Below are 26,477 nucleotides of genomic sequence, written 5' to 3'. Positions count from 1 at the left end.
GTAAGCACTCACCGGTCAGCCAGGATGTAGGGATGGGATGTCTGCCACACCAGAGGACGAAACTTCATGACGGAGATGAAGCGGCCGAGGTTCTTCACCTCCTGGTTCTGATACTCACCATACACCATGCCAGACAGATAAAACAGTTTGGCCCCCTGGTGGTTGAGGCACAACAGGTCACAATGTTGTCACAGACATACAAGGTTTTACATCAATGTGCAACTTTTTTCCAGGAGTACAGACGTGGGTTTACCTGGTACACCTCAGTCCAGAAGCGATGTTTGAGGTTTTTCTTTGTCTTTCTCAGAGTCTTGTTGTTCTTGAATGCATCCAGATGAGTCAGCACGCCCATGATACGAGGGAAACCGTGTACTTGACAGATATTGAGAAACTCAAACGTCTCCATCTCAAAGCCAAAGCTGGCATCAATCAGCATCAAAACCTGGAGACAAAAGGAAGCAAAGCATTTCTATCGTTTTATTCATTTTACAACTTCCAGTCAGAAGTCACGAATGTCCTGCTCATTTTTAATAACTTCTTTGAACTGTTATTTTATAAACTGGGTGTGCAAGTTTATGTTGGATTGTCTCCAACACACAAAGGGTTGTGGACCTGGCTTTTAACCAGAGCCCCCAATCCTCCTTAGGGTAGCAGCTGGAGCTCTGAGGGGGCAGAAGCTCAGCATTAGCATGCTTCCCATTTCAAAACCAGTTTTGATGCGCGTCTAGTTTTTGATTTGCTGTGAAGTTAAAGAATCGGGACGTCGTTTGCCTTCATTTTTCCATCCACTTGGTGCAATAGCACTGATAGCTGTATATGAGCCCGTGTAGATCAGAAACAATCTAAAATGAAACGTATGCTGTATTATTATTCCAGTTATTTCCACAGAACAGTTCAAAGAAATATTTAAAAGCCCAGAATGACCACAACATTAACGAGTATCTGTAAACGTGTGACCACAGCTGTAGCTCAGCACTCTCTTTACCATCTATGTCAGCACTGCTAACACGAGGACATCTCACATCACAGCACCTTTATCTGTTTTAGATTTAAGCTGTTTATTGAATCATATTTAGAATTTCATTTATTGAGCTCTTCATTTTGCAGAGGTTACCTTTTGTTCAGTGATACTGTAGTTATTTATTGAGCTACATGGTTTTTCATATTAGTCACCATTGAAACTAACACTGGATTCATTGGAAACACTATCTTTGGTGTGCAGATTGGAGCATCACAGGAGCGAAACACCAGCTTTCTGATTAATAAATGAGCCGATCGACCTCTGCAGCCACGGCCGACCCCCCATTTGTTGGCGAGTTATGACATTCATGTTTTTCTCACCCAATAAAGGCAGATTTAACGTATCAGTTTACTCTTTTGAAACACTTACCAGGTCAGCCACCTTTGCAAGGTCGATCATTGAGTTTATGTCATTGTTACACTCCATGAAAGTCAGCCGACGCTTCTTGCCTGGAGCAGCACAAAATAACCAATTAACATAAACGCACACATACAAATAAATAAAGTAACATTATGGACGCATACAAAAAGATTTGTTACTGTGTATTTAAATGTTTTTGTGGCTGCGTATTTATTGTTTCACCAAGGCCAAAACCTCTTTTAAGGCCCTTTGCTGAAGTTTTAATGAAGGTTGTGCTAAAGCCGCGATTACACTTTCTACGGATGCAGTGGTGCACAGCACACCATCACTGGACTCTAGCAGTGGTGGTGTGTTCAGTACTTGTCTGACTGTGTTGTGTCAGGTTTAAGTTTGTGTTTCAGGAGTTGGGCGCTCACCAGAAACGATAGTTACAGGTCCACATATGTCTGTGAGCTTCTGCCGGGTGAAGTTTTTGATCAGGCAGCGGATCAGGGTGCTTTTCCCGACCTTAGGGGGGCCAACAACGACAATCACAATTGGAGGCGGTTCCAGGGGAGTCCGGTCTACAACAGGCACGTGGTGTTTTTTGGTTTTTATGTCCTGGGCCCTTTTTGAGGAACAAACAAAAATAAACACCAACACAGTCTGAAGACATGAACTTGACTCATCTTATTATGTAATGCACAACACTGACCTGTGGAAGGTTTTGGCCATGCGGACCGCAGATTGAACTGCAAATGCTTTGGGGTTGCGTTTGCGTTCATCCTCCTCTGTTGAGCCATTTTGTTTCTTTAGCTTCTTCTTCTCTGCCTTTGGGCCACTGTGCTTCTGCTGATGCTGCTTCTGCTTCTTAACTTTCCCATCCATCCTGTCTACTACACACACTGTTCACATGCAGTTTGACTGGAATCTGTGGACAGAGAACAGGTTCCACTCCATTTATAGGTATGGACAGGCGTCATCAACGTGACGAAAAAAAGAATTAATATGAATTAATATGAAAACATTTTGATTTGATTTTTCAGTTATATGACATGTATGTACAACTCTTTTGCTTTTTCATGATACTTAGGACAGTTATGACACGGCATAATACAATACAAGGAATCTATGATATATTAGTTGACCCTTTGCTTTTATTCGAGCATTCAAAATGATCACATCTTAGGATTTTCCCCCACATAACTAAACCTTTCAGCCAAATTTCGTGGAGTCAAAAGACTTGATATTCATCACCTTCATTATGCATCATGTATTAACTTTTACAGGAAATATTTGTTTCTGGGATGAATTTTAGTGGAGAAGCAGGTATAAAGTGATATAACATTCAAATAAACATGTATGTTTACCTCTACTGAACCACAGAACTTCAGTCAACTGAATTAAATTTCACCTCATTATTTACACTTTTTACTTAAGTATATTTTCACAAATAAACAGACTTAATACACACAGGAGTAGTTGACTGTACTCCAAGTATTAACACACACACACACACACACACACACACACACACACACACACACACACACTCCCAGTCACCTAGAGCTGGCTTCCTCAGCTCTTCATCTTCCTCCACAGTTCCTCTCAGAAGCAAACACTTTCTCTAGATACACAAAGGCATTCATAAATCCTCGTGCTGTTTTAAAATCCATGTTGGAAAACGCGAGAGGACACTAATACACATTTTGGCTCTAATATTAACAGAAGCCACAACATCAGAAGGACCCAGTTTGTCTAAGATATGGAAAATGTCCCCTCAAAAAGCGACACTACAAAGACAACCCCTGCCTCCATCCAGTGGGATACTTCCTTGAGAAAACCGATATGACTCAGGTACTTTACAGGCCGACAGGTTCGCTCTGTGAGCGGAATTTGCCTTTGTTGAAAACATGTCTGTCAGCCTGGAGGACCAAACACTGCGGCCGGCGTCTCTGCTAAACCTGCGTGTTTATATGAAATGTGCGGGAGAAATACAAAGCACAAGTGCTACTACCTTAAATTAAACCAGTTGTAATCCACTCCACGTTAACACCCGCTTTTCTTCGTTTTCACGTGTGAACTGTGACCTCCGGCCCGGAAGTATATGAAAGAGTCACGTTCTAGCCAAACGGGTGCAAACAAAAACAGACGGGAAAGGTTCCGCACGGTGAGCGGCTACAAGTCTCCGTACATTGGCGCCTCCTGCTGGCGGTTCTCTCCGTACTAAGTATACTGATGGAGATTTAAAGCCAAAATTATTTTGGTAAGCGTAATATCAGGATTAAGAGGTGAGCTCCTCCAGGACACGAGCAGCTCTGCAGTGAGTACCACCTCTGGGGTTTATAGTTAGCCAAGTTTAGCAACTGTCTTCCTCACGACTGGAATGTGTTCATTAACACAACTTCAATATAATTACACTAACACAAGTAAATTCCAAATTACTAATTAATTCACATCACATTTAACAGTTTTAATGCCGCAATCATGTCAACAGTCACGTCAGCCTGCATCAACACAACATTTAGAACATTTGGGCTTAACTGGGGCCACATTAGACAATTACAGGTCAGGTAAGACACTGGCAAATGGTGTAGTCATAAGCCAAGTGGAGTTTGTGCTGGATGTGGTCCAAATGTCATAACATACCGTATATTTGGCCTGAATTAGCACAGGTAAGAATATTTTCATCTATTACCTGATAAGGCGACACATCTGTAACTACCTTCTGTCTCTGACAAGGACATTATTTTGCCAGATATGCTCACACGCTTGAGTCATGATAAAATAATTATACATGAAATTAGCAAATTCAGTCGATGACTGATTGGAAACGCACCTCCCTGTCTATATAAGGACCCATACAGAAATAATTTTGCAGCACTCAAGGTCCCAGTGCACACAGTGATCTCCATTATCCATGAATGGAAGAAGTTTGAAAGCACCACGGCTCTTAGAGCTGGCCTTAGTAAGGGAGATGAACAGGTACCTGATGGATAGTCCAACAGAACTCCAGCATTGCTCTGTGGAGAAAGGAGAACCCTCCAGATGGGCAACCATTTCTGCAGCACTCCACCAATCAGACCTGCATAGTAGAGTGGAGGGAGAGAAGCCACTACCCAGTAAAAGGGACATGATAGCCCCCCTCTCAGACCACGAGATACAACATTTTCTGAACTGAACAGAATCTGAACCTTTTTTTTGGCAGCAGGCACTGGGAGATCAGTCAGGGTCAAGGAAAAGATGAATGGAGCGATGTACAGAGATGTCCTCGACGATGGTAAATGGACTGATTCTTATATAGCGCTTTTCTACTCTCCTGGAGCACATGCTTTTGCAGTGCTTTCTAACTAACATTCATACACATTCATACTCTGATGGATGTAATGGAGAGCAGATGACCTGCTCTACCTCCTGAGCTACAGCCACCTACTCCAAAGTGCTCTGGATCTCAGAAAGGGTCGAAGGTTAGTCTTCCAACATGACAATGACCCTAAGCACACGGCCAGTTTAACAAAGGAATGGGTTCAGGTCGATGTTGTGAATGTCCTCGAGTGCCCTGGTTGGACCCCAGAGTTGAACCCAAATGAACATGTGAAAACGGCTGTGTACCAACACTCCTCATCCAACCTGATGAAGCTTGACAGGTTCTGCAGCGAGGAATGGGAAAAATCAGATTCCGACTTAAAAAGACTTAGCATATAACGTTTTTGTTTTTTATGTTTAATATATTTGCAAGAATTTCAAGCAAAGGTTTTTCACTTTGTCATTATGGGGTGTTGTGTGTAGAGTTTTGAGGGAACACGAATTTAATCCATTGTGGATCAAATTATCAATGACCTAACCCCACTAACTGCATGTCTTTGGACTGTGGGTGGATGCTGGAGTACCAGGAGGCAACTGTGCTAACCACTGCTCCACCCATATGTATTATAAGTACTCCTTAAAAGATAAAGGACAATGATGGGAGGAAAACACATGTTAAATAAGCAAAAAACATCAATACAAAAACACCAGTAGGAAGATACGATAAGTCAAAATACTCTTTATTTTTCTCAGATTTTGAAATAAGATGCAGGTGATCAGGGGGCAAATATAGAAGGGAAGTAACTGGTCAAAAAAAGAGAGGGACATGAGAAGCCTTTGCTCCATGTAAGATCAGGAGGTAAAGAGGATCCTAGGATCATGAAAATGTGCTCGAACTAACTGCACAGTCAAAAATTCTGCTATTTAACTATTTGTTCTTATAGTTTCTTTCTAAATGTTACTCATCATATTTTATACAATTTATCAATACTAGAGTTTCTTTCTTCTGCACCAGCAGCACTCACAGCAGCTGCCAGGTAAACTTAGTGTTGTATTGTTGAACAACTAGTGTGCTTAAAAAATAGTACACTGTTCCAAAAAATAGTAATGTCAAAGTATCTTACTGTATATTTTACAGTTTTGTACTGTCTTTCTAGAATATCAATTATATATATATATATATATATATATATATATATATATATATATATATATATATATATATATATATATAATAAAACACAATTTACTTGTTTTGTAAATATTTTTTTTTGTGCATATTCAGATTGTAAAAATACAAAATACATTCAGAAATTTATCATAATTTCACAAATATTTGTTTGTTATGTGAGAGAATGATCTGTTAAATTCAAATGTAATACTATGGAAAAATATATAAAATGATCGAAAATTAATGAGAATAATCAATAATTAAAGGAGTATTTGAATTATAATTGTGCTGAAAATTTCATGTCATCTAGGTCTGATTCAATAATTCAGAGGTAACAAGTGAAAATATAATTAATAGGAATAAAAACTAAAAAAACATATAAAACTTTGCACGGCCACGCTGTGCTAATTATATATTTCAAAAAATAAATGTAGAGGTAGGAATTGGCCTCTGCACCTGGGGTGAGGGTGTGGCCATGAAAACAATGTGACATGCCATTGGATGTTGGGACACATAATAACATGACGCTAAGCATCGGCCAATGAATGTGAACTAACAACCACAAGGTCGCGGCTGCACTGAAAACATCCTAATATAAAAGTATTTTACTGCATTTCACAGTTTTGTTCTGTTCTTCTAGAACATCATTAAAGTTACGTAAATAGACTGATTTCACATTTCAAATGTAAATTAACGTTAAATCACTGTAATGTAATAAAACATCATTTTCATGATTATTAACTGTGTCTGTCTGTACATATGCATATTTAGATGTTAAAATACATTCACAAATGTATCATGATCTCACAAATATCTGTGCGTTATTTGAAAGATCGAACTGTTGAATTCAAATGTAATGCTATGGATTTGATTTGATTTGATATACCTTTATTACTCCCACAGGGGGAAATTTCATAAACCTGCCGACCTATTGCACGCAATGGCGGCGCCATCTTACCCTCCGATCATACATACATTACACAAAACATCACATGGGGAAGGAGGTATAACAATGGAAAATGCACCACATGAGGAAAGATAAGGATAACAAAAATCACTCCCCCCAGACTGAGCTCCAACAGGGAGATCAGTTTGAGAACAGAAAAAAACATCTCTGCACGTAGCACATGAAAACAACTTGTCAGTCTGTCCCAGGGAATGCAATCCATTATTATTTAAACCAACTGTTAACTGTATATTTCTGTACATTTACGCATTATGATTCATATTGCCACATTCATTGACCTTGTTTACAGGTAATTTCATTGTTTGATCACGTTAAAATGTTCCTAATTTGATGTCTAAAAGCACTTGGAAAAGGCAGAATCCCATGTAAAATTAGCTCAACAAACTCTACTTTCATTACTGGAAATAACCGTATTTTTATGAGGAAGTTATTTTCTGTTATTTTACGGTAGTATTTTGGCGCCCCAGCTGCCAGAATATTACCGTTTTTTCACGATGTTTTTTTTAACAGTGTAACGTTTGTGTTACACACATTAATAGGACAGAATTTGCTGTTACCTGAGCAGTAGCAAAGATCTCACACTTGATGGTGCCAACAGACAGATTATTTTCCAAAGCAGTATGGCACACTGTGACTACAACAATCAGAGAGGGCTGAAATATTGCCAGCCTAATAGACAAGACACAGGAACAAATAAAACTGTTGTACTAGTGAAGTAGGTACAGGAAGCTGCCGTTTTTCTAGTGTTCAATGAGGCTGACCTGAATCCAGTCCTTTAATGTCAAATCTTACTGTTACAAGCACTCGTCATCATCAGGATTATTATCATTAGCAACATGATGTGAAGAGTCCAATAAACCCGGAGCGGCCTTTGAACTTCCTCTCTTTACCATCAAGTGCTTGTTGTCATTTGGATGATCCATTTTCACCTTGATCCTAATTTAGCAGCATCAAAATGATTTCATCTGGCATGTAACCCTCAACCTAACCTGACACAATGATGTGGATATGGCCTGGAGCGGTCCACCATAGATGCATCACGAGCATTTCTTATAGTTGTATTTTTTTAATCACAATTTGAAATTTTCTGTCTTTTAATATTAGTGACGCAATCAGCTCAGTTATTGTAAAATAAATGAATAAATAAAGTGGCACGACACTATCTATAGCCTGAAAGGTCCATAAGTATTTGAACAATGGCACAAGTTTTGTTATTTTACCTCTGAACACCAGCATAATGCTTTTTAAATAAAAAATGTAGTTGAAGTGCTGACTTCAGCTTTATTTCAAGAGGGTTTAAAAATATTGTAATATGAATTAGAGCCATTTTCATAAATAGTCCTCAGTTTTTAGGAGCTCAAAAATAGTTGGACAAACAAATAATTTAAATCTAAGAATTATTATAATACTTGGATTAAAATCCTTTGCAGTAAGTGACCATCTGAAATGGAGTTGACTAAATTCAGTATTTTCTACTTTAAGGTGCTCTGCTAGGCCTTCCAGGCTTCAGGTTTACCTTCAGTAACTGAAATGTTTTTGGTGCCAGGCAACCAAAACCTAATAATCAAACATGACCACAGCTGGACTGGGACAAAAAATGGGCCCTGACATTTTTGCTCCAGGTGGCCACCATGACTGTTAAAAAAACCAAAACAAAAAAACCCAAGAAAAAAAAATCAAAAGTTGTAGAACACCCCAATTTTTCCATTTTTTAAAATTGAAAATGCTGCAGTTTAATGTGTGTCACTTGTAGGTTGTTTTGCTTTCATTCTTCTGTCCAGTTCATCCCAAACCAGCTCGGTGGGGTTTAAGTCTGGAGACTGTGCTCAACACTCCATGTTTTCAAGCTTGTTCTTGTTCTTTTTTCCCGAGGAAGTTCTGGCATAAGTTTTGGATCATTATCTTGCAGTAGGATGAACCCCTGACCAATACAGGTGCATACCAGAGGGCACTGCATGGTGCTGCAGAAAGCTGTGCTAGCTGTTTTGGTTCAGGGTGCCTATGAGGGAAAAATGTCTTCAAAATGGGCTTTCAAAAAATTTTACCGCCCAAAAAAGTCCAAAAAACTAAGTTCAAAATATAATTAGTGGGCCAAAGAGACTAAATATAACTCTTCTCAAAAAGTGGCTTCCAGAAAGTTAACTAAACAGCATAGACACAACTTAACTCACAAACTGACCTAAACACAAAGAGACAGGAGGGTAACCTTTGTAGTGGTTTGACCCAAACATTTTACACACAAAGAAAAACAAACACCAATAAGCACTGAGAAGAAAAACCCCCATAACTAAACCTAAAACACCCCGTTTCTGACGAGCACTTGGCTGGTCCTGCTGAGCAGGCATTGTGTTTTCAAAGTCCTCAGCCCTTGGTCACGCCTTTTGATTCACTGATCCACACCACCAGGATCTACAGCAGGGGTGTCGAACTCCAGGCCTCGAGGATTTTAGATAACACCCTGGGTGAACACACCTGAATCAAATGATTAGTTCATTACCAGGTTTCTGGAGAACTTCAAGACATGTTGAGGAGGTAATTTAGCCATTTAAATCCCCTGCGTTGGATCAAGGACACATATAAAACCTGCAGGACAGGGGCCCTCGAGGCCTGGAGTTTGACACCTGTGATCTACAGCAAAGGTATCAGAATGTTGTTTGGACTGGAGTGGTGTAGCCAGATGGTAACGAAGAGAGGGAAGGTAGTCAGAACTGATGGGATCGAACTACCAGACGGCAACATCGCAGACATCGAGGACAGCTACAAGTACCTGGGAATCCCACGGGCAAATGGGAACCACAAAGACTTTATGGACATATATGGTTTGATTTGTATGGTTTTGTGGATTGGATAGGTTGTTGTGAACATCTGGTGAGAAATATATTTACTTGACCTGCCTGTTTAGTACTTATTTTACCCGCTTACACTTTCAAAATGTACTTGATTAACCATTTGAAAAGTCAAGATGTTGGCCATTTTTTAAGATGTCCACCAAAACAACATAAAAGAGCACATATTCTCATAGCACCTAACTGTAGAATATATACGCAGATTAATTATATTATTTTGAAAATAATATTCAGTGAGCTTTGTTATGTGTAGACATTTGCTTTTTAACCGATCAACAGATTGTTGCAAGAAGCAAAAACATTTCATTAATAGAACGGCAGGAAACAAAATAGAGGAAATGCACCAGTGGAAGCAAGTCAGTGTTCACTGCAAATTACAAGTGCAGCTGCACAGTGCAGTGCAAGCAAGTCAATGTCAATAGCATTCTGCCCTGCACTCATGGTTGCATCCACACTGGCATGCAGCTATGGGTGATAGGACATGCTGAAACAAAGGCACCAGCTCTACCAGCTCATACACTCCATGCACTACAGGAGGTGTATAAACAGGTAACCACATGCAATAAACAAGAAGTACTCTGAGAGTGCAAACCTTTACCAAGGCAACTCACTCTCGGGGCAGTAATTACTGTACAGGGAATAGTATTGTATTTTGTATATATTCATTTTCTTTTCTTTGTTCTCTTTAAACATATTTTAACAAGTTTATATTGCAGAAAAAGACACATTTTGGGGTCAACTTGAAAGAAAAGCAGATGTGAAATTTAAAAACTGAGATTAGAGGTTTTGATATGCATGATATAATGTGATATTTACATTCCCCATATAGCCATATCTTTTTGAGCACTATTAAGGATAAGACATTTTATGAAAATATAGCCCTAGTCACATTATGTCCCCTTATCCCCTGTCCCAGGGTCAAGTTCACATGTCTTAGTCCAAGTCTGTTTGTGTGTTAGTGTTACTTCCTGTTTTGTTTGATAGTCTCCTTCCTAGTGTGAGTGATGTTCAGGTTTGGGGTTCCTGTGTCGTTAGTTATGCTTTTGTTCAGCTGTGTTCCCATGTGTTTCCACTCCAGTAATCAGTCTCCTGTTTGATGTGATGTTCTCGTTCATTGTGGGTGTTGTGTTTGTCTGTTGCTTAGCTTAGCATGTTGTTGTCAGTTTGTAGTTATTTGCCTATTCTTCCATGCTCAAGTGTAGTTTTGCTTTTGTTTTTCATCAGCAATAAACGTGTGATTTTCAGTTTGATCTCTGTTTGCTGAGTCCTGCATTACAGATCCACTCCCTGCCTGCCAGCACCTCATGACAGTAGGAGTGGACAGCGAGGTCAAGTAAACAAAGTTTTATCAGAACTCATTTAAAACTTTGAGCTATCGTGTTTACATACAGCATGGCACGCTCACAAACGCTACCAAAAACAGAACCTCCTTTGCGGGGGTGACTAGAACTACTAACATAATAATGTGATGAAAGTACAAAATAAATCACTTGTAGGTTATCATGAATAGCAACAATTATATATCAGTATGCTTCATAACATACAAACTAACACCAAGATGATGAAAATATGTAAATTACATTCCAATTAAATGCAAAAACTAATTTTTCATGGTTTATAACGGCTGCTATTTTGAAAAATGGCAACATTTTCATGTGGCTAATCATGCAAAATTAATAAGTATACAAACGTCCACAATTGTGCCAAATTTGGTGCTCGTATCACCGGTTACACTATTCTGGTGGAAGTCTGACATTATCTGGTCCACTATTGAAGTTAGGGCTGGGTATCATCACTGATTTCTAGAATCGATTTGATTCCGATTCACAAGGTCCCGAATCGATTCGATTCAATTCAATTCAGTTCGATTCGATTTGATTGGAATCGGGGAAATTTTGCCTCAGACAGTCAGAAATATTATAATTCAGATCATGCATCAGTACATTTCCATATTCCATAAACAACTTGTGCAATAAGCAAGCGAATAATGTAGAAAACAGATTTTTAGACGGGAAACTACAGACAGAGAGAGAGAGCTCTACATGAAGTGTGATTTTTATCCTGGTGGAAGCAAAACAGAAAAAGTCAGAGTGAAGTCATGACGATGTTTTTGTGAAGCGTAGTTTGCTGCTTCTTTTGCTGCTGGTTCGGTCAATATTGTTTGGAGAGAGATAAAACCTGCAGCTTCAGAATCAGTGCAAAAAGGGCGTAAACACTATTGTTGTATGCTCACCTTATTACTAAATTAGGCAGAGCACTCTGAATTGAATCAGGACATAAAGCACGGTCTTTATGTTGCTTTATTGAACACTGTCCATCTTACAACTAGCCACTTAACGGGGCTTCCCTCGGACAACAACATCCGGTTCAAAGGTCATCACCTTAAGACATAGCCATATCAATACATGACATCCCCCTTTTCCTTAGACTCAAACTTTAGTTGTAATAACTTTGATGTCTTTTTTTTTTTTTTTTCAACACTGAACATTCTTCTTGTCTTACTTTCTAACAATTATATAATCTAACTGTCTCACCACACATGTACCTTTCTTTTTTCAATATATACATGTCGACATACACATATGAACTTGAAACTTGCCAACTTTAAGTTACCTCTTCACCTTAACATATTATAGTTCATTTCACCACAAAATCACGAAACCTCTCGGGTATCTTTTTAGCCCTCTGTGATCTACTTGGTCTCTCGGGCCCCTGGGAGCCCTCTTGTGGTGTTGGAGTGAAGGTGTCAGTCTTTGTGGGTGTTTCACCTTCCTCCCTTTCAGGTATTGTGTCATAGTCTCCTTCTCTGGTCTCATTTGTCTCGTATTTCTTCACATGTGTGGTATTCGGGTGATAGCGAGCTGCTGGTGATTCAATAATGACTTGGTTTCCAGTTCTGCTTACAACTTTGTGTGGTGTTGCGTTGAATGGTGTTGTAAACTTGTCCACTTTGTCTTGTTGAACCAGCACTGTGTCTCCCGAGTCAACTTTTGAATACTCAGCTCCCCTTCGTTCATCAGCATAAATCTTTGATTTTCCTTTCTGTTCAGCGTCTCTGTCACGCATGTCCAACTCCGTTGTTTTTGCCTCACTGATGTTCGGTAACTTTCCTCTCATTTTGCGGTTGAACAGTAGTTCTGCTGGACTTTTGCCCGTGGTTGGATGTTCAATGCTGCGATACACTGTTACATATTTTCTTAGCTCTCGTTTCCAGTCAAGTCCTTCGGCTTGTGCGATCCTGATTCTTTTCATCAATGATGCATTTTGCCGTTCCACTTCTCCATTTGCTTGAGCCCATTTTGGTGTAGTTCTTATATGTTTGATTCCATTAGTTTCACAATATTCTCTGAACAGCTCAGATTTGAACTGTGGGCCGTTATCAGATTTGATTGTAACTGGTAGCCCATGTCTGCTAAATATACAGTCAATAGAGTCAATGACTTTTTCAGCAGTTGTAGATGACATTACATCATACTCATAGTACCGACTGTAGTAATCTATCAGTACAAGTATTGAGTGGTTCGAAGGTAGCGGTCCCAGTAAGTCTACCGCCACATCTTGCCATGGTCCATCTGGTAAAAGTGTGTTTCTCAGTGGTTCAGGTGGATCTGGTCTGGCTACTATTTGACATCCGTGACAAGCTTTACAAAACTTTTCTGCAGCTTTGTCCATCCCTGGCCACCAAACGTTTGTTCTGAGATGCTGTTTGGTTCCAACAATTCCTAAATGTCCTTCATGAGCTAGTGACAGTGCTTGAGCTCTGAGGTTTTCTGGCAATACAATGCGAGTTCCCCGCAAAACTATGTAGCCGATGACACACAGTTCATTTGCAATGGGTGCATATGTTTTGCATTTTTCAAAGTGTCCATTTTCAATAGCTCTTCGCACTTCTGTTAATTCTGAGTCTGTAGCAGAGGCTTCTTCAACCTCTCTTGTTGTGAGTGCTTTTGGAGTAGCATTAACTGCAACAAATCTCACGTATTCTTCAGATTCATGCTTATGTGTCTCTTTTGACGTGGTGCCAGCCAGCAGTCTTGACAGTGAATCCGCAATGTTTTGCTTTCCCGCAATGTGCACTACTTTAAAGTCATATGGTTGCAGTCTGAGAACCCATCTTTCTATGCGTGCACAAGGTTTAGATTTCTGGCTGTATATGACCTCTAATGGCTTGTGGTCTGTGATGAGGTCAAACTTCCTGCCATACACATATGGATGTAGTCTCTCACATGCCCATACCAGTGCTAGGGCTTCTCTTTCTGTTTGAGAATATCTTCGCTCACAGTCTGTTAAACTCCGACTTACGTAGCACACTGGTACCTCTTCTCCGTTCTGTATTTGTATTAGCACTGCGCCCAAGCCTACAGGGCTTGCATCTGCTATGACTCTGGTTGGGGCTTCTTTGTCAAAATAGGCTAGGGTACCTGCTCTGGCTAACTCAGTCTTTAGTCTTTCAAATGCTTGCTTTTGTTCTGGCCCGAATGTAAACATAGTTTCTTTTCGAGTTAAACGTCTTAGTGGTTCAGAGAGTGTAGCAAACTGTGGTATGAACCTGCTACTGAAGCCTACCAGTCCAAGAAAGCTTCTCACCTCAGTAGCATTCTTTGGTTCTCGGGCTTCCACCACAGCTCTCACTCTTTCTTCAGTCGGGCCGATGCCTTTCTGTGTCAGCAGTATTCCCATGAACACGAGTCTGTCCATGTTGAACTAACACTTCTCTGAGTTTAGTGTCAGGCCACAGTCAGAGAGTCTCTTCATCACAGCATGCAGGCGCTTATCATGTGTTTCTTGGTCTGGCGCGTGTATGATTACGTCATCTGAAATGTTCTCAACTCCTTCAATGCCAGCTAGTGCATTGGCAATCTCATGCTGATATTGCTCACTAGCTGATGAGACTCCAAATATTAGCCTTTTGTACCGGTATACTCCGTTGTGCACTGCAAATGTAGTTATCTCTCTTGACTCCGGGGTAAGCTCTAGCTGATGGTATCCCCACTTGAGATCGAGTTTGGTGAAGATTGCAGAGCCGTTTAGTCCTTGCAAGATTTCATCCACAGTGGGTATGGGGTATCTTTCCCTGATTATTGCCTCATTTGCTTTTCTCATGTCTAAGCACATTCTGATATCTTTGTCACATTTCTTTGGGAGTACCACTACAGGATTTACCCAAGGTGTAGGTCCTTCTACACGTTCTATAATGTCCATGTCGATTAGTTCATTGATCTTTTTCTCCACTGCATCCCTCAAATGATAAGGTATGCGCCTCAGTGGCTGTGCTACTGGTTTCACATTTGGATCAATGTACAGGCTGATCTGTTTGGTGTTTAGCTTTCCTACTCCTTTGAACACTTTTGGATACTTTTCTTTAAGAGTGTGCTTTAAATCTGTGACAGCCGCCACATTTTCACCTATTTTCAACACTCCTAACTTTATGGCAGTCTTTTTCCCCAGGAGTGGTTCACCATTACCTCTAATCACAATAAATTCAGCCTCTTCAGTCCTGTCACCAATCTTGATTTCACATCTGAATGCGCCTTTAACCATGAGTGCCTGTGCTGAGGAATATGCATATAAATTCCTCTGCTCTTTGGGTACATATGAGTGACATTTTATCTTTTCAGCTTTTAGCTTTTCCCATATGTTTTCTCCCATCACATTACTTGTAGCTCCAGAGTCAACTAACATTTTCAACTCTATTCCCCCAACAGAAAAGGTAAGTTTCTCAGGTATATTATCATCATTTACAGTAAATGCATAATCATCTTGTTCAACAGCATTCACATTTTGTTTCTTTTGTCTTTTTGTACGACACATTTTTGAAAAGTGGTCCTTACCATTACAGTTGTGACATGTTTGTCCTCGTGCTGGGCATTTGGGATCATTGCCCATGTGGTCAGTATAACCACACCTGTAACACTGTCTTTCTGTTTTGTTATCATCTTTCATTTTTCCTTTTGGTCTGTTGTTCTTCTCTTTCTTTGCTGTAAAAATCCGGCTGACCGTGTCCTCTCCTTTCTTTTCCCCGGTGACGCTCATCGCCGCCATCTGCTCCTCCACATGTTCACAGTGTGAAGCCACCTCTAACGTGCGATTTAGAGTTAAGCCTGGACCCTCCTCAAGCAGCTTTCTCCGTACATATTCAGAAGTGCATTTACTCAGGATAGCGTCCCGTATCTGGTTATCATTGTCAGCTTGAAAGTCACAGCCTCAAACGTGTACAAAATTGTTGCACAGTCTCACCTGGTGTTTGGGACAATTTGTGGAAAGTTTGGCGTGCGTATGCTGCATTCACTTGAGGAACAAAGTAAGTGTTGAGCGCAGTCACCGCAGCGCTGTAATCCTTTGCCTCTCCCGTCTGTGGTAGAGTGGAGAAGACGTCCTGCACGTCCTGTCCGGCCATGTGCAGTAGAAGAGCGCGTCTCCGCTGTCTGATCGCGTCTGTAGCATCATCCGTCAAAATAAGACCTTTCCCATCAGCAAACAACTCGAAGGATGTTAACCAGCGCGTCCATCTCGGTCCGAGCGTAGCTGGATCCGTGTAACAGGCGAACGGTTGAATACCCGACTTTTCCATGTTAGCCCACAAGTTTTTTTTTCGCTAACACCGTGCCGCCGCTGGGTCTACTTCTCACAAAAACAAATCCAGGTCCGTGTCGTCCTCGTCGCCATTGTTGTATGCTCACCTTATTACTAAATTAGGCAGAGCACTCTGAATTGAATCAGGACATAAAGCACGGTCTTTATGTTGCTTTATTGAACACTGTCCATCTTACAACTAGCCACTTAACGGGGCTTCCCTCGGACAACAACATCCGGTTCAAAGGTCATCACCTTAAGACATAGCCATATCAATACATGACAACTATGGCATTGCATATTATGATTATAATGATTTTTAGTAGTAGTCGTAGCATCTTAGAATAAGATCTACTCATGATGCAAATAATACATACATTGAGCATACATGGACACAGAGTGTAATATTTGACAAACATAAACCCATAAAATACAGTTTTTAAATTATTATACCTGCTATTAATCTCTGTCTCTCTTCCACAGCATGTCTTTATCCTGTCTTCCTTCTCTCTCCCCAGCAGCAGATGGCCCCGCCCCTCCCTGAGCCTGGTTCTGCTGGAGGTTTCTTCCTGTTAAAAGGGAGTTTTTCCTTCCCACTGTCGCCAAAGTGCTTGCTCATAGGGGGTCATATGACTGTTGGGGTTTTCTCTGTATGTATTATTGTAGGGTCTACCTTACAATCCGGTTGTTAAGTGATGACGTGACGAATCCTACTTCCGGGCCTAAAGTAGTCTGCGTTTAATATGGCTTTTGTGTTGTTAACATGTTTAATGTTTTGTATTTTCTTCTATTTGATCTCAAAAAGCTCCTAAAACAGTCAGTGATCACTGTTGACCTCCCTCGGCTTTTATTACCGCTAATCATTTATTTAAGCTCAGTTTTTAAAACCTTAGGATGTAACTACAGCCCAGCCCATGCAGCAGTATATGAATGACTAACCTCGTATTGTGGATGGATTATCTCAGTTGTTCTCCTGGCTGAAGTTTGGTCCGTTTACAGCATCCTGCCATGCGATTACATTTGTTCCTGACCACCGAGAACACTCACGTTAACTTTTATCCAGTGGAAAAAAAGTTAGCTTGTTTATATTATGCTAACATAGCTGTGTCGCTAGCGGTCACGTAGCACATCATTATATACCAGCTAGCCCAACTTCAGTAACCCTACAAATAGAGCTGGGCGATAGAACGATAACGATATGTATCGCGATATAACTTTTACTCGATAGAGAAATTAAGCTATCGCGATAGACCTCGCCGCTCTTGTCCTCTTAAAAAAAAAAAAAAAAGGTCAGCCGATCCAAATTCAGTAGCGCAGAGCCGAACCAATCACAGCCGCAGCGTCACGTCGCGTGACTTGTTACGTACAGCACAAGTGCCAAGCCGCACGTGTGTTTGTTTGGGAAGCAGCCAGCGGGTAATGGAGCCAGCGCGTAATGGAGGAAATCAGTGTGCCGACTAGAAAAATCAACCGAGCGTGACCGAAGAGAAAACAGATGATGGTTCCAATGCCGGAGAGATTGTCGAACGGAAGAGCCATAGAAGTTCCGTAGTGTGAAGGTATTTCGGCTATTTCAAGTCTGACAAAAAACAGAGTAGCGTGCACTGTAAATTGTGCCGAAAGCAAGTCTGGAAATACAATAAACTGGTGCATGCACACTGTGCGCCACGTTATTGTTTCGGTGAAATGAATTTCTACAATACTGTTACTGTTAATTCTACTCTCTGCAGTGTTTAAATGCTCACATATACACACAGTTACTGTCCCTCCACACATACGACTCGGTTCTGCTTCTATGCCCCAGCTTTGTTTACTTTTTCCCACCGAGGCTTCTAGACTTCTGATTGGCCAACATTTCTGCACGGTTAGGAATCTAGCGCCACCTGCTGCTTTGGCATGTTCATAGCAGCGTTTTCCTTCATTTCTGCCTTTATGTGTGGACGGGATTATTTTTAAAACGAAAACGGAAAATCTCCGTTTTCAAAAATACCCGTGTACGTGTGGACGTAGCCTCAGTCTCTGACTGGAAGCGCTAATTCATCATTCGGCTTTTGTCAGACTAAAGTAACTGTTACAACTGTTTGAAAAGCTCAGCTATACAACAAGGAGAGATTGAGAATTTCCTTTTAGTTCTCAGTTTATTTGATATTAACAAAAGTTAGTCAGTTTTGTCTGTTATTCTGTAAAACAAACTAAGATTTATTTTTAGAATTAATATTTTGTTTCTAAGTGGAATTGACAATTTAGTCTGTTTCATTTGTTCTATTTTGAAACTTAAACGCTTTAGCGGCTGCCTTTTGTGTAGTTTGCAATATTTGCCTTTATTTATCTGAAAAAGTCTCATGTTCCTTAAGTACATCTACCCTGTTGAACTTATTATGGGAAATAAATATTTAAAAACAAGCTGCTGATTATTTCACATTTTACTTGTGAGCAACGGCACATTTAAATCTTACAAATATAGTTATTTGGCTTATATCGTGATAGATATCGTTATCGCCTGAAATGAAAAAAACATATCGTGATATGAAAAAATCTCATATCGCCCAGCTCTACCTACAAACGTCACTGCTGTTTAGTTTTCTGTCTTCATTTATGTTGGAAGTGTTAGGAGGTGGTGGGTAGGTGTATTGTTGTTGTTTGGGTTTTGTTTTCCTTTTTGGTTATAGGTAGGCGAGGCTGGGCTTGATGGCATTCCAACACACCTGCGACGCATCGGACGTCATCAGTGAGCGCTCTTAGGGAGCTGAGTCACGGACGTCTGGTGTCGGAGTATTGTCGCTGTCACAAGTGGTAACTAGTCAGCACAGGCTGCATCTGTTGATTTTACGCTGTGGAGCTGTATGTTTTAAAGGATCCACGTTTCGCCTACTTTTCTTTGTCTTAGCCTGTTCCATTGCCTGCCCGCCTACCTAGGATTTTGTGTTGACTATTGTGGATCCGCGACGGAGTGCTACGTACCATCAGGCGGCGTTCACCGCAGCGGCTGTGGTTTGGGTGGTCAAGTAAGCTCTCCAACTCTCTCCGTCCACTTGTGTTTAACGTTCGGCTATCAACGGTATGTCATAAGCCCTGTTTTGTTCCCTGTTGTCAGGTAGCTCCGGTGCGTCTGCTGCCTACCTGCATGCTTCGGCTCCGTCTCATCGCCTCGGTGTTTACCTCCTGGCACATTTTTATTTATCACTGTATATAGCCCCTTCCCTTGTAAATATTCCCCCTTACTCGTGTATATAAAAACTTGCATCACTAACTATTCTGCGTCCGTGTGTGTTTCTGCCACGTAATCCATCTGTGTAATCCAGCCCACCTAACAGAATACTCCGACCATTTTTGATGGATTCGGCAGAACACACAGGTCCCGCGTCCGGCGATTTACTCCAGAAACACGAGGAGTCTCTGTCTAGTTTGTCTCGGCAGTTGGCGGCGTCCGAGCAATGGGCAGGCCGGGTCAATGAGACCCTGTCGGCCATTCAAGAGACTTTGGCTCGGTTAGTTCCTCCTACTGCTCCCGCTGTTCCTGCTCCCCCGCCCGTTCCGTCTGCCTCACTGAGTGTGGGCTCTGTTCGTGACCCCGCTCCCCCGGCTCTGGTGCCTTTTACGGGAGAGTTGGGCCGTTGCGGGGGTTTTTTGATTCAGGTTTCTCTGCTTTTTCAGCGATATCCCCAAGCGTTTTCCAATGATGCTGTTAAGATTTCTCATGTTATCGGTGCCCTTCGTGATCGTGCTTTGGACTGGGCAGAGTCTTATCTCGCTCTGCATCCCGTGGAGACTGTCACGTATGAGCAGTTTGTTCGGGATTTTAAGGCGGTATTTCACCACCCCCTGCGCTCGGATGAGGCCGCGCGGCAATTGCACGGGCTCCGCCAAGGGGGCCGGTCGGTGGCGGAGTTTTCTATTGATTTCCGGGTTAAAGCCGCGGAGACGGGGTGGGGTGAGGACGCGTTGCGCGGGGCTTTCGTCATTGGATTGGACGATCGCATGAAGGATGAGCTCGCCACTCGTGACGAACCGGAGAGTTTCGAGGCTCTAGTTAATCTGGCTATTCGTATCGATAATCGCCTTCGCGAGCGTGAGAGGGAGAGGGGTGGCCGGGTCTGTGCTGGGAGTGCTGAGCGCGCCGCGGTGCGCACAATATTCCGTCCTTCTCCTCCCGTTCCGGCCCGCGCACGGTCTCCTCCGGCGTCCGCCGCTGAGGAGCCTATGCAGTTGGGTCGTACACGGCTGACGCTGGAGGAGCGTCGGAGGCGGTTTGAGGGACGGTTGTGTTTGTATTGTGGCCAGTCGGGCCATTTTGTGTCCACCTGCCCGTTGCGGTCAAAAGGCGGTGCCCACCAGTAACTGTGGGGGTGCTGGTGGGTGGTACTTCCTCTCTTTCCCAAATTCCCCGCATGCAGCTTCCTGCTATCGTGAACGCCGCGTCTGGCGCTTTCTCTACTAACGCACTTTTGGATTCTGGCGCTGAGCAGAATTTTATTGACGGCGGTCTCACGAGGCGCCTCGGGATTGTGACTAAACCCTTGCAGGTTCCCGTCTCTGTTGTGGCTCTCACCGGTCAGTTACTGCCCTCCGTCACTCATGAGACTGAACCGGTTTCGTTGATTCTTTCTGGTAATCATCGTGAGGTTCTTCGTTTTTTTGTTTTTTCCTCCCCGGAGTCTCCCATCGTTTTAGGTTATCCGTGGTTCGAGCGTCATAATCCTCATGTCAATTGGTCCTCCTGTCGCATTGAGAGTTGGAGTAGCCACTGCTTGTCTCACTGTTTACAGTCTGCTCTTCCGCCTTCGCCTGTCTGCTCGTCTAAGCTGGCGCCCGAGGAGGTGGATCTGTCGTCTGTACCTGAACAATATCATGATCTGGGGGCGGTTTTCAGTAAACGCTGTGCGCTCTCGCTTCCCCCCCATCGTCCTTATGATTGTGGCATTGAACTGTTACCTGGAGCTCCTTTGCCCACCAGCCGGCTGTATAACCTTTCTGGTCCAGAGAAGGCAGCCATGGAGAGGTATATTACGGAGTCGCTGGAGGCGGGCCTGATTCGTCCGTCGTCTTCGCCGTTGGCGGCGGGTTTTTTCTTTGTGGATAAGAAGGATGGATCTCTCCGACCCTGTATTGATTTTCGGGGTCTTAATGACATTACTGTGAAGAACAAATATCCTCTACCACTGATCTCTTCTGCTTTTGAACCTTTACAGGACGCGGTCATTTTTACGAAGCTGGACCTTCGCAATGCGTACCATCTGGTGCGCATGCGCCAGGGAGATGAGTGGAAAACGGCCTTTAACACTCACCGTGGACATTACGAATACTTGGTAATGCCTTTTGGCCTGACGAATGCGCCGGCAGTGTTTCAGGCATTGATTAATGATGTGCTTCGGGACTTTTTGAATCGGTGTGTGTTCGTTTATTTGGATGACATCCTTATTTTTTCGCGGTCGTTTGAGGACCGTGTTCAGCAGGTGCGCAGCGTTTTGCAGCGCCTCCTGGAAAACAAACTTTTTGTGAAAGCGGAGAAGTGTGAGTTTCATGCTCATTCTGTGTCGTTCCTGGGCTATGTCCTTGCTAGGGGACGGGTGGGGCCGGATCCTGGCAAAATCAGGGCGATTGCTGATTGGCCGACTCCTTCCTCGCGCAAACACCTGCAGAGGTTTTTGGGGTTTGCTAATTTTTATCGCCGATTTATTAAGAACTTCAGTCAGATCACCCTTCCGCTCACCCGGCTTACGTCCTCGGCTCGTGTTTTCAGTTGGTCTCCTGAGGCCGAGCAGGCGTTTGCTCGGTTGAAGGAGTTGTTTTGTTCCGCGCCCATTCTCGCCCACCCGGATGGTGCCAGACAGTTTGTGGTGGAGGTGGATGCTTCTGATGTGGGTGCGGGGGCGGTGTTGTCGCAGCGCTCGCCCGATGATGGCCGTCTCCATCCGTGCGCATTTTTTTCGCGGCGGTTTTCTCCGGCTGAGCGGAACTATGACGTGGGTAATCGTGAGCTGCTGGCGGTTAAGCTGGCTTTGGAGGAGTGGCGTCACTGGTTGGAGGGGGCGGAACAGCCGTTTGTGGTTTGGACGGACCATAAGAACCTCTCTTATATTCGGAGTGCGAAGCGGCTTAACTCCCGGCAGGCCAGGTGGCAGCTGTTTTTTAGCCGGTTCCATTTTACGATCTCGTTTCGCCCGGGTTCTCGCAATGTTAAGCTGGGCGCTCTGTCCCGTCAGTTTTCCCCCGCGTCTGAGTCCACGGGGGTGGTTCCGATCATCCCCTCGTCTTGCGTGGTGGGGGCCGTGACATGGGAGATCGAGAGCTTGGTGCGCCAGGCGCAGCGGCAGGATCCGGACCCGGGTTCGGGCCCGCTGGGTAAACTGTTTGTTCCGGTGGCCGTGCGCGCGCGTGTCTTGCACTGGGTGCACGCGTCTCGTTTTGCTTGTCATCCGTGGGCCAACAGGTTTGGCTGTCCTCTGCGAATGTTCCTTTGAAGTGCGTGGCCAAGAAGCTTGCCCCTCGCTTCCTGGGTCCTTTCACCATCCAACGCATCATCAATCCTGTTTCTGTGAGGCTGCAACTACCGGCTTCCATGAGGATTCATCCTACGTTCCATGTTTCTCAACTGCAGCCAGTCTCTCGCAGCCCGCTGTGCCCACCCGTGAAACCTCCTCCGCCCGCCCGGGTGGTGGACGGGGGTCCTGTCTATTCGGTCCGGCGGCTGCTGGATGTGCGCCGTCGTGGCCGAGGTTTCCAGTTTCTGGTGGACTGGGAGGGGTATGGCCCGGAGGAGCGCTCCTGGGTCTCTAGGGCCTTCATTGTGGACCCGGCGCTTATTGTGGATTTTTACAGAAGGCATCCTGACAAGCCTGGAGGACCGCCGGGTGGCGTTCCTTGAGGGGGGGATACTGTTAGGAGGTGGTGGGTAGGTGTATTGTTGTTGTTTGGGTTTTGTTTTCCTTTTTGGTTATAGGTAGGCGAGGCTGGGCTTGATGGCATTCCAACACACCTGCGACGCATCGGACGTCATCAGTGAGCGCTCTTAGGGAGCTGAGTCACGGACGTCTGGTGTCGGAGTATTGTCGCTGTCACAAGTGGTAACTAGTCAGCACAGGCTGCATCTGTTGATTTTACGCTGTGGAGCTGTATGTTTTAAAGGATCCACGTTTCGCCTACTTTTCTTTGTCTTAGCCTGTTCCATCGCCTGCCCGCCTACCTAGGATTTTGTGTTGACTATTGTGGATCCGCGACGGAGTGCTACGTACCATCAGGCGGCGTTCACCGCAGCGGCTGTGGTTTGGGTGGTCAAGTAAGCTCTCCAACTCTCTCCGTCCACTTGTGTTTAACGTTCGGCTATCAACGGTATGTCATAAGCCCTGTTTTGTTCCCTGTTGTCAGGTAGCTCCGGTGCGTCTGCTGCCTACCTGCATGCTTCGGCTCCGTCTCATCGCCTCGGTGTTTACCTCCTGGCACATTTTTATTTATCACTGTATATAGCCCCTTCCCTTGTAAATATTCCCCCTTACTCGTGTATATAAAAACTTGCATCACTAACTATTCTGCGTCCGTGTGTGTTTCTGCCACGTAATCCATCTGTGTAATCCAGCCCACCTAACAGGAAGTGATAACAGAGCTGTACGTTTTAATTTGTTTCCAAAACCCCGCAGTCAGGACATGCTATATTGTATTTAGATAGAAGCTAGCGAGCTAACTCCCTGCTAACTTCTAACTCCGTTAAATGTCATAAATTCCGTTTTCATGGATGCCTGGATGTTAAACTCAATTGTTACACCTGGTAGAGCAGAACGCTGATCATTTTATTAAAGATGAAAGACTTTAGACAGTTTTTCAACTCTCAGTAATGCCATAGTGATGTTTGATATATGGACCTGCAGCGGAGTTTAGACCCAGACACGGCTAGTGACGTCAGACTGAACAACCGGATTCCACACTGCATCTTTTTGTCTGTCTTTGATCATTTTTTTTATTGCCCTGTACAGTCTCTTATATCCTGTTTTTTATTTTATATTAAAATACCTGTCACTTTGCTGCTGGAACACATGATTTCCCAGTGAGGGATATTCTATTCTATTCTATTTCATATTTGAGATATAATGTTCCCATATAAAACTTGTAATCAGATCAGACTTTGTAATGACAGCATTACTGACTAAATTACTGCATTTCTTTTTAAAAATGTATTGTTAATAATACAGAAAATTATTATCCACAGAATATTTTTCTTTGTATTTATGCCTGCAGTGTACTCTTCCCCATGGTCTTTAGAATTTTCAACAATTTTAAACAAAATTCAAACAGAGAAGAGGAAATGACTAAGAACAAACAAACAAAACTCTGTTTCAGAGACTTTGCTTTAGTCTAGACTTCCTGAAACTGATATTTTAGGTGAGCTATGATTTAACATGCACTAGGTGCTTTTCCCTGATTTGTCACATGACACTTTCCCAGAAGAAGACAAAGACTTTTAAATGGATGAGAATTTCAGATGAACTTTGTTGTCTGCGATGTATTAGAAGATGCAGTCCAAATGAAGTGATGAACAGATGGGCTCTGAAACTCTTCATATAAACCGTTCCTCTGCCTATGATCCATCAGCTGTTTTACAGCTACTCTTTTAAGGAGCTAAACTAATCATATTAAAGACTGAAGCGTTAATTAGTCTGCTCAAAGACTCAACTTTGAGCAGTGTTGTCAGAGTGGGACCTGTTAGCCAGAAGTTAAAACTGAAAGATCAATCAGAGACAGGAAGTCTAAATAGATTAGTTGTATTAAAGGTAGCTGTATATAATGGTATGTCTATGGGATGGTTATGAATAAGTTTTTCACTAATGGTTAACATTTTATTTCTGATGAAATTCATTAAATGAATAATAGTTAAAGGTTAAAAGAATGTCCGGCTCGACAGAGCTCTGGATCTTTGTCAGCCTGGTTACAGTGCTGAGAAAAAGGCCAGCTCCTCCTGTATAACACTGAATAATGCTTATTCCAATGAACTTCAGTGACTGACACGACTTCTAAGCATCTATCTGTATATATCTTCAACTTAAAAGAAACCTGAACATGACTATTTGATGACTGACATCACTTCTTACATCTTTCCCCATAAGTCAGAGCGGTTCCCACAAAGTGACTCCAAACAAACAGTTTTGTCTTCAGAGCGTTAGGACATGAGCAATGCACACACACAAACACACACACACACACACACACACACACACACACACACACACACACACTAATAAAGTGAACTGATGAATGGGTCTACTTTCAGTAAGGTGGCGTTTGTAGTGGAATGATCCGTCATTTAGTAGAGATGGCCTGATGTTATAAGAGACTGAGAGAAAACAGAGAAGAGACGGATGACGAGGTGAATGAGACCATAACAGATCCATAGCCAATATTTCCACATCACTGGCTGTTGCTGTTTTGAACAATAAACACACACACATGCAACAGTCTGCGTGGGTGAGCCACGTTACAAAACAAGCTGTTGCACCAACTGGTCAGAGACGTTCCCTTTCTCAAAGGCAACTAAGCCATACTTCGTCACATCAATACTTTACGAAATTTTGATTAAATGTCAACATTTAGATAAGAATAACATTAGGATCCAGGGAATTCAAGGTCAGTTGTGCCTTTGTGTAAATGCACATTGTTTGAAAGGACTAACACAATATGGGTTAGGAGGCAGGCACACCCACGAGGCTGTTGGTGGGACACTGGTGCAGCGGTGCTGCCTGAGCAAGAAGTTTTTGATTGGCTGATTCTTCTTGAGTGGAGTTTGCATGTTCCTCCTGTGCCTGTGTGGGTCCTCTTCAGGCATAAACACAGCTGAACGATGGGGTGGCTGTAGCTCAGGCGGTAGAGCACAAGGTGATCGGAAGGTTGATGGTTCGATTCCTGGCTTCCCCCAGACTGCATGCCAAATATCCTCGGGCAAGAGACTAACCCCAGATTGCTCTCCAATGCATCCATCGAAATATGAATGTGAATGTTAGTTAGAAAGCACTAAGAAAACGTGCTTGTGCACAAGTTGTGTAAAGTGCTTTAGGTGTAGAAAAGAGCTATATAAGAACCAGTCCATTTAGCTGAACCAAAGCATAACTAGAATAAGACTTTTTATGAACCACTCAGCCTTTCTGTAGTGTCACCTTTGGGACCGCTGCTAATTGTCTCAACCTCGCTTTTATTGAGGGGCAATTATGACACACCAGTCATTGTTTGCAACATCACCTTTTTCTGTGCTCGACCACATATTTGACAAAT

The 26,477-nt window shown here is 42.9% G+C and overlaps 1 protein-coding gene and 1 long non-coding RNA gene across 2 annotated transcripts in view; one reads left to right on the top strand and one right to left on the bottom strand.

Moving 5' to 3' along the window:
• bms1 (BMS1 ribosome biogenesis factor) overlaps positions 1-3,514 on the bottom strand; it is a 13,998-nt gene extending 10,484 nt beyond the window's left edge. Inside the window, exons 1-6 of the mRNA XM_004570382.5 lie at positions 3,378-3,514; positions 2,076-2,291; positions 1,798-1,988; positions 1,391-1,470; positions 254-442; positions 13-155 (exon numbers count right to left, since the gene is read on the bottom strand). Coding sequence (XP_004570439.3) covers positions 13-155; positions 254-442; positions 1,391-1,470; positions 1,798-1,988; positions 2,076-2,248 — 776 coding nt within the window. The 5' untranslated portion in view covers positions 2,249-2,291; positions 3,378-3,514. The remainder of the gene's footprint in view (positions 1-12; positions 156-253; positions 443-1,390; positions 1,471-1,797; positions 1,989-2,075; positions 2,292-3,377) is intronic.
• A 19,605-nt stretch (positions 3,515-23,119) lies between these two features.
• On the top strand, positions 23,120-23,735 carry LOC143419936 (uncharacterized). The gene is made up of 3 exons (XR_013099962.1): positions 23,120-23,287; positions 23,382-23,499; positions 23,589-23,735. It is a non-coding gene; the product is annotated as an uncharacterized LOC143419936 (long non-coding RNA).
• Positions 23,736-26,477: the final 2,742 nt, after the last annotated feature.

Source organism: Maylandia zebra, linkage group LG8, assembly GCF_041146795.1.
Source record: "Maylandia zebra isolate NMK-2024a linkage group LG8, Mzebra_GT3a, whole genome shotgun sequence".
In the NCBI taxonomy this organism is placed as follows: Eukaryota; Metazoa; Chordata; class Actinopteri; order Cichliformes; family Cichlidae; genus Maylandia; species Maylandia zebra.
The sequence above is the reverse complement of the archived record's forward strand: the minus strand, read 5'-3'. Positions and strand labels throughout refer to the sequence as shown.